This window comes from Rhipicephalus microplus, chromosome X (genome assembly GCF_043290135.1).
Source record: "Rhipicephalus microplus isolate Deutch F79 chromosome X, USDA_Rmic, whole genome shotgun sequence".
NCBI lineage: Eukaryota > Metazoa > Arthropoda > Arachnida > Ixodida > Ixodidae > Rhipicephalus > Rhipicephalus microplus.
The window spans coordinates 26,843,860-26,856,370 of record NC_134710.1 but is presented as its reverse complement, the minus strand read 5'-3'; the positions used below and the strand labels follow the sequence as shown (position 1 = coordinate 26,856,370).

At 42.3% G+C, this 12,511-nt stretch overlaps 1 protein-coding gene across 3 annotated transcripts in view; it reads right to left on the bottom strand.

Moving 5' to 3' along the window:
• Positions 1–880: 880 nt before the first annotated feature.
• Positions 881–12,511, bottom strand: part of LOC119175750 (armadillo-like helical domain-containing protein 3) — a 66,057-nt gene continuing 54,426 nt past the window's right edge. For 2 of the 3 annotated variants that reach the window (XM_037426703.2, XM_075876092.1), the window contains exons 23-25: positions 7,481–7,559; positions 2,019–2,135; positions 881–1,008 (exon numbers count right to left, since the gene is read on the bottom strand). In XM_037426703.2, coding sequence (XP_037282600.2) covers positions 916–1,008; positions 2,019–2,135; positions 7,481–7,559 — 289 coding nt within the window. In that variant the 3' untranslated portion in view covers positions 881–915. Of the gene's footprint in view, positions 1,009–2,018; positions 2,136–7,480; positions 7,560–12,511 lie in introns of those variants that run through there. The other variant, XR_012886589.1, reaches the window with a different exon arrangement.

Here is a 12,511-nt window from a genome sequence, read left to right as displayed (position 1 = left end):
GCACAATATACTAATATAACCTTATAATATCTGACAAAGTTTTAGGCAAATCCTACTTCTGTAAAAATGAAATGAGAAACACTTGAGATGCCTATCTTTTAAGCATTTGTGTATATATGTAATAAATGTCATAGTAATTAAATAAAAAAATTCACCAAGATGGCCCTCAGCGACTTCGGGTATGTTTTCTTTTTCTTTTGAATGTGGGCAATATTTTCGGCGGCAAAACTTATTTCCAAACTGTGAATTAGGTAGAAGATCAGCAACACAGCTAAGTTTAATCAAATTATCTGAACTCGAGTGGACACAGTTGTAACACTAAACTTGCAGGAACCTGTAGGGTACTAGTGCATTATTTTTTCGTAATATCTAGAAATGGCCTCATAATGAAAACATTCCCCCCCTTTTTATTTTCCATAATTCCACTATAATGTTTTTCACTTTTGCAGAAGTACTAAGGCAACATCCAAAGGTTCACAAAGTATGTTCATCCACTTCAATGCACTCATGAAGAACACACCGAAAATGATTAGATGCAGCATATGAAAACACTGCATCTAATATGCTTTTATACGCTGCATCTAAAGATGCAGCATATGAAATTAGCAAACAAGCAGCATTTGACGTTGTCCAGCTCCCATATCTGTACAATTATATGAAAGTTGAGGTGCGTGAGCTGCTGAGCTACAGGTGGAGAAAAGACCCCTTGCATGAGTCAACAAATGAGAACTTAAACACGTATGTTACACCACAGGTTACCGCACACATACCAGAGTAAGTTTTTGGTTGAGTTCAATCGCCAATGTTAGCCTCACAAATTCTTCCAAATTCAACCTTGCCTCTTTTCCATCTGAGCATAAATGCAAACGTGATCCGGAAGCTGGAGATAAACCCTAAATAATTGAAAAATTTATTCTAGGCTATGGTAGAGAACTCCTTCAAGACATTTTCCTGGCCCAAACCTGACCGTGTAAGCTTCTGCCTGAAGTCCGAGACCACATTTCGAATCTGGGGGGGAGGGAGAAACAAATAAGATACTGGTAACCAAAATTTACTTACATTGCGAACTTCATGAAGCCAATATATCATTTTTATGTTCGGTATAACAGCAATTTGACATGCTCCCAAAAGAGAGTACCGGTAAATATCGTCTTGGCGTCATAAGCTAAATGTATTTATGAAAAGATTACCCCATGAAACTCAAGCATGGGTGAAAAAGTACTGACACACATGGGCAAAATTGTATGAAAAGAAAACATTCTAGAGAGAAAATTCACCCTACAAGCAGCCTCCATTGCACCATACCACTAACACATGGGTATAAACTTCATCTCGACTCACCGACAATAGGAGCCCATTTCATTTAAAATAGTACAACCACTCAAAATGCTAAGGTCATTGTATAATACACCTGTCAACATGTGAAGTTTAAAATTAGTATTGATGCCTGTGAACACCACACCAAAAAAAAGGGGGGGAAGGGGGGAGATCAGGCTAGCAGAAACTTTTAAGTCTCTGAAAAAAAAATTTTATAGGACACAGTTAATTACCAAGTATTTACCTTTAGACATGACACCCAGACACAAGCTTCAAGTGGCAGAAATTAACAAATAACACAGTGCTTTAATCATGATAACATCTTCAGTGACTTAGCTGCTGCCGATTTCAAGTCCTGTTTTTGCCTAAAATTACTAGCTGATATTCACTAGATAATATAACCTGAGTAAACATGCTCAATTTACACCACTCAGGTAACGTTTCACAATTATACTAACCAGAAGAATGAGCTCTTGCAAAAACAAAATATATATTTTGCGATACTCGACAGAGCATTAATAGCATTGAAGAATGTGTCTAGATACAATAACTTTCTGGAATGTTCTGGGGGAGTACGCACTTTTTATTGTAATCAGGGCCGATCCGGGTTAGGCTCCATCCAGATTAGATGCCATCACATGGTCTATTTAATGCGACAAAGAATAGATACGAAGAATAGAGCGAAAAACTTTAAAACTCACCATGAGGGTGAAGAATGGAGACTCTTTTGGTTTTTCAGAGTACTTCTCGTACTGATCCAGATTGTCATGAAGCTTTAGTGTCAATGTATCATAGTTGCTCCTCACGACATCTAACACCTGCAATATGGCAAAATATTGCATAAATAGGATTAGCTCACTAAAAAGGCAAACAAGACGCAAAAATTTTATTGTGCTGTAAATAATTATTCACTGGCCTTCTTGCCTTGATACTCCTGATCCTTCTTTATATTTATTGCTGGTTCTAACAATAAGAAGAGCAATGCTTTATACAATGAAATGAAGGGATACCTGAAGAAAACAACAAGGTCAAACTACACTGCCAGAAGACCAGACAGGTCTGTCTGAAAGGGACACTACAGAGAAACAATAAATTTCACGTATTAGTAAAGTACAATTTTACAATCCCAAAAACATCACTCTTATCGTAATACAACGCTTTGCAAGCGAGAAAACATGCAAAAGGAAAATGCAAGTAGATAGCCACCTTGAGATTCACACACCAAACACTGTGATGTCATAGATTTTGAAGGCATCTACTGGGTCCCAAGTAGCTTCTAATCAATAAAAAAAATTAAGTACATTGTAATCTGTGGGTGCCACACACACAGCATATGATGTTTCAAAAAATTCCATCAAGCCAGTGTCAAAAGAGGAAAAGTTTTGAAATTTTTGATGTCACACATGGAGATTTCAGCACAAAATAAAAAAAATAAAACTTCAACCTTGATTTTCTCTATTAATAATGAACTGATGATAGTGAAAGTTATGTATGGCATTAGAGTTCTCAGAGTGCAGTTTATCAATCTAAATCAAGTCATTGTTTCTCTTTAATGTCCCTTAAATACACACAAAGAGAGTGCACGCTAAATGAGAATGCAGAATTGAAATACAGGTGCCAATGCTATATTTAGATTCCCATACAAGATCCAGTGGCATCACAAATTTTGAGAGCTTCTGCTCCAGGCTTGTAAAGCATTCCTCAGTGAGAAATACTTTACATGGGGGATCACATCACTTTTATAATACACAGCATGCTTGTAATTATTGGTAACTTTTTGAGCATAAAAACTGGTAAAATTCTAAAAATTGCAATAACATCAACAGTCACATCAATCTGTGTCCCTCATGTGACGACAGTTCAGGTGAAAATTTCGAATTGGGAACTATACCCTGCAACTATTGCTTCTTATGCAAAACAATGGCACTTTAAAGTAGAACATTACCAGCTTAATCTTGTTTATTACTTCCCTTTATTGCCCCTTTAAAAGTACTGTTAACATACAGAGCTCTCAAAGTATGGCAAAAGGGTGCTGTGATGGGCTGATTGGTAGCTTATTAGAATGAAGTCAAACAATACTTAAGACAGGGCAAAGATAAAAGGCCAGCACCATGTCTGTCATCTTTATTCATCCTCTCTCAAGGTACTATATTAGTGGATATAAAAATAAAGTGTGAGACATGGCCATAAGACACATAACTGTGCAGATTATTACTGAAAGCATTTACTATAATGATGCCGGTGTGTTTGACAATTTTGTCAGATGGTAGAGCTAGCTCAGCTCAGATAACCAGGGGCAGAATGGTTTCCTTTTATCTGAGATAGCATATATGCTTTCAAGTCGCAAAGTGCCTCGACAGTAACATGAGAAAGGGCAGTGTTACATATAAAAGAATGAAACCTACAGCCTTTTTTTCAGCCTATTAGTAATGTGCGTGTTTGAGAGTGCGTGGGTGCGTGCGCGTACGCATTCAAGACTATGAGCAAATGGCTCCAGCGAATATGGCTAAAGCAGAAGCCCTGCACCCGGCCATGTCGTAACCTCAGTTGCATATACCACACAAAGACACCTAGACAGATATACTAGAGTGCTGAGCTCATTTTGTCTGCTGCTTGCATGTGCACACTTTCAACCCACTATTTCATAGCCTACACAGGGGTTCTCAACATCCTCTACTGAAATTGTCCATAGATGCACCTAGTAACTGTAGTCATGCTAGAGAGCACCATCCCCACACTTGCTGACACAGAATTTCACATCATAACATAGAAACCAACCAGCCAAGCACAGCTAAAACTCAATATAATGAAGTCAGTAAAATGCCAGTTAAGTCCGAGAACCGACAGCCACGTTTATGGTTTGACGCTGCACCAATGACGTCGTCTTCACGCAGAAAGAAGAACCGGGAATCGTGTAAGCAAGCGAAACTGCCTCACTAATTCTCCTGCAGCAGCCTGCCAACATGCAGTGAAATTGGAAGTACAACAGCTTCCAATTACCTGCAAAATGGGGATGGGACACTTTCCAGAAGAAGGTGCAGAATTTAAATGGCATCAGCAAGGTCTTCCCGGAAGGGGGGGGGGGGGGGCGGCATGGACTTCTTCAGAAGCCCTGTGGCTCTCATTAATGGCATGGTGCATTACAATGATTCAAAACCACAAGAAAAACAAAGAAAACGCAGTCAGACTGTGGGAAGCATGGCATGGAGATACCTCAGATGATGAGCCAACGCAAGCGCAACAACTTTGGTCAACAGACACATATCGCATGTTTTGCGGGAACCTAAAAATTGTCACAAGTGCAGTGTGCCCAGTTCTGGGTGCGATTATTATGCAGGAAAGAAAATATAATAAAATTTTGTCGAATTTCAGACACAGGCCCCTTGAAATCAGGCCTAGATTTTGTGTAGAGTGATGGAAGCAACATTTTGCTTTTTGGAGCAGACTCTGGAGCAGAAAAAATGGTGCTTTAGAGCAGCCTTGAATGTCTTCCGAGCACAAAAGCTTCTACCTTAGGGCTGCTATTGGTGTTTCCGGAGCAGATGCATGTTCCTAACGACTCATTAAGTCTAAAGCATCATTTAGACATCTCATAAATATTTAAATTTATTATTAAACATATAGCATACAAGTGCGCGGCTAGTATACAAGCAGTACAGTCGCTGAGAGTTGCAATGTGGGCTTGTTGGTGAAGCAGTTGAAAGAATTTTTGTAGCGTGAGGCGTAATACGGAAACAAAAAGGGATAGACCGAAAGGACTGAGATTCACCTCACTGGGGGTAAATAATGGGGGCGTCAGAGGGGTTCGGACTTCCCTTCTGTTCAGGCTGGGGAGGACGACCCTTGCAAGTGTCCCCTTTGAGCTTTAGCTATATAGTTCGTGATATAATTTAGTCACAAGTTAAGTAAAGCGCAATCAACTTTTTGGAGCCTATTTACCAGCACAGGCACTGCATACCTGTGTTAAATCTCGCTCAGCTTTCTGAATTATGGAAATTGGAAGAAGGTTAAAAAAGAGAACGAACAGAACAATGCTATTCCTCAAGCTCGGACCCCATGCTTGTTTTTTAAAATTTATTTCAAAGCATTTTTTATTCTGATATAAATGAATATACAACCTATGTTGAAAATCTAAATGGCCACCACGGCCTGATTTGTGTCACCCCTTATAATTTTTCTCTTTTCCTGCCACTGAGTAGCATACTAGGAAGATAGTGTGTCCAGCTTGCTTTTAATTTCGTTTAGGCTCACTCAATGGTCACACGGTTCAAATTCATTGTTTTTAGTCTGCCAACACCACTTTGGAGCAGGTATGGAGCAGTTACTAGTAAATATTGCACTTTGGAGCAGCGTGGAGCAGCATTGCTCTTTAGGAGCAGTTTGCAGCAATTGGAGCAGCCCTTCCGTCACTGTGTGTATGATCAGGGTGTGGAATGCAACAGAAATATGTGTGTTGGGGGATGGGTGTTTGCTTTGTTTCCCGTAAGAGCACGGGAGTTTGAAATTAGGAACGAAAAAATTAAAGGGGTGCTTGCTCAGAATTTCATGGTAGGTAACCTCACATGCTGCCAAGCATTGGAAAACACTGAAGGCTATATTCACCATACTAAACCACTGCTGTCCACCAAGTCTCATAAACACCCCCAGAACAGAACAGGCACCACAAAATTAATAGAAATTTGCTTTAAAATCATACGGCAGCACTGCAACAACCCAATAGTGCACTTAAACAAAATCCCCAGCAGGCTTAAGGTGAATGACTATATTCAAATGACCAGCCATCATAAACGTGTCAGCAGTTTCACAACTATCACAAAAGTATTGTTTAAGGTTCTCACGCTTAGGAAAATGGTTATGAAGCACTACCATATTTCTATTACAGTCTACACTCATTGTAACGAACCTGTACACAACAGACTTTCGGATACAACAGACCATTATTCGGCCTAAGTTTGACCTGTGTATTAAATTAATGAAGTAAGTTCACTTTTAACAGACTGCGATACAACAAACTATCGGCTACAGTGGACAAAATCAGTGGCATTTTTTTTTTTTTTCGAAATTGGGTGCATAAGGCATACTTTTGCCATGTTGATGCAGGCTCACAACAGACTTGATTGTGCCACTCTGCACGCTAATGCCATGCTGATTCTAAATTGTGGCTGCCAACATTAGAAGCTTTCAGCCAAACCAGTGAAAACAGTTGGTGACGCCAATATTATTTCTAGAGTTGCAGCTGACTGAAATGTGGTGGTGGTGATTGCATCATTGCTCAAAGGTGCTCGCCAATCTCTTACCCCAACTTTCTTTTTGAGTTGAGTATAAATAAAAGATTTAGTTTGTGTTTTGTATTCGACATTTGTCACTCATTGTGGTAATGCTGTCAGGCATTGTGACCAAAGCTTTGAAAGGAAGACATGCTGGTGCTCCTCGCAGGTGAGTTCCATTGTCAAATTAGAATATTAATGCGAGAAGTGCCTTGGTGCTGCTCTGTTCAGAACTCTCAGACCAACTGTGGAGTTACCAGTGAGTCGCTGACACTGCACAAGAGCAACAGCTCACAGTACCAATAGGCGACCCAATTAAGCAAGTATGCCTAGCCCTCTGAAAAAAATCCCCTCTGAAAAAAAATCCGAAAATTTATTTCGAGCCGATCAACAAAAGTGGCCGACAACAAAGCCTGCTAGAAACTTTATTATCAGGCTAAGCTTTGATGATGTGCAGGGGCTGCACAGCATTCCGGCACCAACTGTAATGGCACTTACTCATTAATTAGAACCTGCACTGCAATTTTTTTAATAACCACTGCTGGTGGTTGAAGTCTTTCGCGTATCAGCAGAATGTGTACTAATGAAACATATATCAGCGGAGCTAGCCTGCCCCATACAGTTGGCCGAAACCGAAACGATTGTCACAAGATGCGCACCTTCCCTCCCCCCATGCAAAGTTTGGATATTACTATAGACTTCGGATAATACAGACCCATTTTGCCAGATCATGACAGTCTTTTGTAATGACAGAAGACTGTATATATACACACTAGTGATGCTTTGGGAACATGTGTAGAATGCCACATCACACTCTTGCCAGAGCTTGAGCTCTTCGCCTGTAGTATGTGTACAAAACACAGAATGTAGAGACAGAACACAATTTTTGACCAGACCTGTTTTTCTGTCAATGCTGACATGTGGTTAGCTGCAGACCAAGAATCAATCTTTGGAGTGAAGTGGTTCACGATTGCCCTGCAAAGATACACAAGAAAAGTGATGTGTTGAGATGAACAGTCAAGAGGGTGAAAAAACGTGAAAAAATGCTGGAGAAACTGGCACTCATTGACAATCATACACATTCTTTGCCAAACAGTTTTCTTATAATATTGCTCTACAGAGGAAGAAAAGATACAGGTCACTAGAAGTAAATATATACAATTAACCAAAATATAGAAAAGCCATTACAGTTGTCTACTAACCTAACTAAACCAGAAGTTTTGTGAAATGGAGGACGGTAATCTTTGTCACCGACTATTTTAAAGCAGGTAAATGCGAAATCCTCATTATGCATCCCACATTTTCCAGGTAACCCACACTTCTGACAGATTGTTCAATGCACAGCGAACCCCTTTAGAACAAACCGATTTCTCAACCATGCATTCTTGGCCTCACGTCGATTTATGGTAGCATCAATGTCCTCATCTTTCGAGCTTGATAGACACAGGCGTCGCTCCTTGTCTGTGCTGTTCACTGCATTGCTTGACAACTGAGGGTCTATAGTGACATCACTTTTGGCGATTGCCGAACGACTTGGTGGAGGTATGTTTGGTGCTTTCGCTTTTCGTAAGCGAGCGGAGTCTTGCGTTTCTTCTCGAATGTGAAATCTGAGTCGCAACAGAATGCGCACAAGTCCTCCGAAAAGCCTTTTTGACATGGATAGCCGCGCCGGGCACGTGTTCGGCAGAATGTGCAGAACACGTCAATCGCGCAACAATTGGCAGACTGCATCAAATGATTATCGTCTTGTAAAGATGGTTTGAACAACAGTGCTGAAAAAAAAAATCACGAGAGATAAAGAAGCAGGCGAAGAGCGTTTGCAACATAGATGTCACAGATAGCAAGACACACGATTGCCAATGGTAATGCTGACAGCCGAACACGTGCGCGCAGGCAGGGTGCCAATAGCAGCCACTTGCTTCCCGTCCTCAAGGAGCATGCACTTCATCCAAGCGTAGCTCCGCATTTGAAAAACGGGACTTTCGAACACCCTGTGAGCTCCCCAATCACAAGCGAGTTATGCCTCAGCCACGGCGTCAGGCCTCACACTGATGGCAAGAAAAAAAAAAGAATGAGAATTGAGGAACAATACCAGACCAATATGGTGGCATTCGGGTACCTGGCGGTAAAGTGTTCCAGAAGAGGGTAGTGGGCTCACTCTTCGGGGAGAGGGTACGTTGCCGCGGTGCAAAAAATGTAAATAACTTTTCACTTTCCAAAGTACCCGCATGGCGGCGCTACTATCGTTCGCAATAAGAGCCTTCGCCTTTGCTTTGTCCCGCTACTGTAGTGCAGCTGCTGTGTTTGGTCACCGCTGTAGGTTTTCGGCCGAGCATTGCTTCGTCAGTACGTTTCATTGTTCAGTTCTTATAGTAGTGAATAATGTAGTTTTGTAGTAAACATCCTGCGGTCATTGACTCTTCGTGCCAAATGGCACCACATTGCCAGAACCATTGAATCATGCAAGATGGGCTACGTTCACATGAAAAATGCTCCAAAACCGTCACTGTTCTTCATGCCCAGGGATGAGAGGCTCAGAAGACTGTGGGAGAATAATTTACACCGTGTAGGTAAGCCACTCGAAGACCCAAGTGCAGTTTGTGAACTTCATTTCGAGCCTCGGTACATTATTCGCGATTATGTACACACCATCGGCAGGAAAGAAGTGCAAATCCCATGGGGGAGACCTAATGTTGAGCAGTGACGCTGTTCCCGCTATTTTGTAAAACTTGCCATCATATCTCACCAAAAAGCTGTGAAAAAAAAGTCGCCTCAAAAAAGAAGTCTGAGAGTCGTGCTTTGACGCTGTTCGCACTATTTTGTCAAACTTGCCATCATATCTCACCGAAAAAGCTGTGAAAAAAAAGTCGCCTCAAAAAAGAAGTCTGAGAGTCGTGCTTTGCCAGTGAAGCGCCAGCTGTGCACGAGTGTGGTAACACGACAGTGTTGCACACAACGCTGTACTAAGTACTCCAGATTCAGCCTCTGCAGCATCGAGGCCAGAAGACTAACAGCTGGCCATCGATGTAGAAGTTTCTTCTCCAGAAAATTCACAGGAAGACCACAAGTCTATGTCCATAGTTAGCTGTCTTGAGGTACCATCGCTGCACTGAACTAAGCACAGCTTTCCAGATCACAAAGGCATTGTGTACTGCGCGTTCGTTCGGACACTGAAGAATGAAGTAAAGTAAAATCTCGTTGATATGAATTCGAAGGAAGCACCCAAAATATTTGTATTATCCCGAATTCGTATGAACCAAAACATGTTAAAGCTGACCATGAAGATGTACAATAACTTTGTTGGGGTCAACTACTTTTTGCTGAAAAAGTCCATGATGTTTTTTTGAACTTTCCTGCTTTCCCCGCCTCTCAATAAAGTGCCGCCGTTTCCTCACTCATGCTGCTGGCGTTATAAGGCATGTTCTCACTCGCTTTGCCGCTTGACTGGATGAAAAAATGTGCCACGAAGTCGATACGAAAAAAATCAGTCCAAGAGAATTCACACTCGAGAATTCAAGCGAAAACGCCAAAAGCAGCCGCAAAAGCACGTCCACGCCAGTCGAAGATGCTCACATTCGTTCTGCCCCTCGTATACATGCGACCGCCGCCGTCTTCGGCGCTTGAGAATTTACTCCTGTGCATTAAAATACCTACAGAGTTCTAGTTATGCACAAAGCACTGGAAAAAAAAGAACTGTGTACACCTTTCCAAATGTTGTTTCGGGAGATACGTCAGAAGAAATGACACGAGCAGACGCAGTGGCAGCGGATTCAGCCAACAGTGCAAAAAAGAGAGACATGTTAGGGCATGCCGACTCGCAGCTGCTGCACCTTCTTCTACTTCCGGTGTTCGCAGTGATCGTAATCCATACCAGGCTCTCGACGAACGCGTCTTTTTCAAGGTCGTGAGCTTTGTCATGCAGCGCGGGTAGTTCGCGATTGCACCGACGCAAGCCGCTGCCTTCGCCGACGCAATGGCTGCCATTTTCCGCTATCGCATGATGGCAAAATTGCTCTTGCATGATTTTTTCGTGTCGGCCTTGCGGCATGGTTTACCGGCCACTTTTCCGGCGGAGAAGCGAGAAAAATTCAGGTGAGCTTTGCTGCATTCGGTCCCTTTGAGGTCAAGTGTGAACAGGCCTTCCTCCCACAGACAAGCCGCGTTGCGTCGCTCGCATGCACCGGTCAACTGCGCGTTCATATCATACACGGTTGCTGGATTAACCGTTCGTGTAACACCTAATCACAGCATATTTTATATAATGTAGTTCGTCCGAAGCAACCTTCAAATTCGTATCATCCCGAAATTCGCATCAACCATTATCGTATCATCAAGATTCTTCTGTATGATCGGAAAAAGCGGTCATGTATTTTGAGTCACACAATGCGAGCTACTGCTAAGTGTTCATCAGAGGTACCCTGTTGAAAGAAGGCACCGTGGAAACAGAGGCAGCAGCAGATAAAGTGCTGAAAACAACTGATAGTATGTGCATTTGCTTTGGGGCAATATCTCACGAAGACTGTGAAGAACAATTTCTTACGAAAAAGCTAAAGAACCATGTGGTTACACGCAACGAAATGTACTTCAGCCTTAAGTGTCTCGGCAAGGTTGATAAAAAAGGTATTTATAATGTGCCTTTTTATTAGTGCACACTTGTCGCTATGTAAGATTTCTCGCCAGTTATTATAAGGATAGGTCTTTCCTGCCGGGCACTCCTACATATTTTCTTGCACTTTTCAGGAGAATATATCAGCTGAGAGCACGTAAGGTGCTTAAGTTTCTAGTAATACTTTTTATTTAGCAAGAGAACGACCTCATTATTTGAGGTTGCTATCGAATACAAATGCTAGCCTGAAAATATTAATCTCTTTTACCTGAAGGCAATCGATGTCAGTGCCCGTTAAACAACCCCAGGTGGTCGAAATTTCTGGAGTTCTCTACTACGGCATGCTTCAAAATTAGAAAGTGGTTTTGGCACATAAAATGTCATAAATAAATTAATTATCTGAAAGTAATAAAAATGTGAGATCTTTTTTTTTTTTCAAGCAACAGCTCGCTACCTACAAAACTGACGGTTTACAGCATATATTACATCCCGCGCACGCTGATAACACGCTTATGTTAAGCGATAGTTCATGCGCCAGAACGACCAAAGCAAGAATATCCTCACGCAACAGAAAAAAGGCAACGAAAATGGCTATGAACAGGGGTTGCATAAAAGTACTTTGTGTTTGAAGCACCACCAAACTAAGCAGGCTGAGGGTAACAACGTGTCGCTCACATTGCAGGTGGTGGTTGCGCCATCTACACAATGAGACATAAAGTGCATCAGTGCACAGCCTCCAGTCAGCCCACTACCCATCTCTAGAACACTTTTGCTAGATTCACACGACAGACGTGATCACGGACGGATCAGTGACGTGGCATGCGACGTGTTCGGGATTCCTCCGCGCCTCGCATTCACACGACAGCGGAGATGGTGGGCACAGATTGGCCCTACTCTCGCTCCCAGGAGCGTAGGCGACAGTGCAGACGGCCGCGACAGCTCTGTTGTCGAGGTTGCGCAAAATGGGCGTAGCACGCTAACATCACCTTGCCGCAATAGCTGTTGCTCTCGAAGAGTCAGCAGACGACGACGAGGAGAGCGACTTCTGCAGTGCAAGAAAGCGGTCTCGGTTAAGCCATGGCTTACCGAAAAATCTCCTGGGATGCAGAACCAGCTGTATGAAAAGCTACTCACCAGCGATCCTGAACAGTACAAGCACTTGCTGCGTCTTGACATCGAGCAATACTGTTGGCGTAATCGTCGCACCTAAGGTCCCACAGAGCAGGAAACTGCTCCACTAGTGACAAAATAAAAAAGAACGTGGCCTCGTCGTTGAGCCTGGAGCCATACAGCCCTGGCCCTGCGACACTCGCCATAAGTT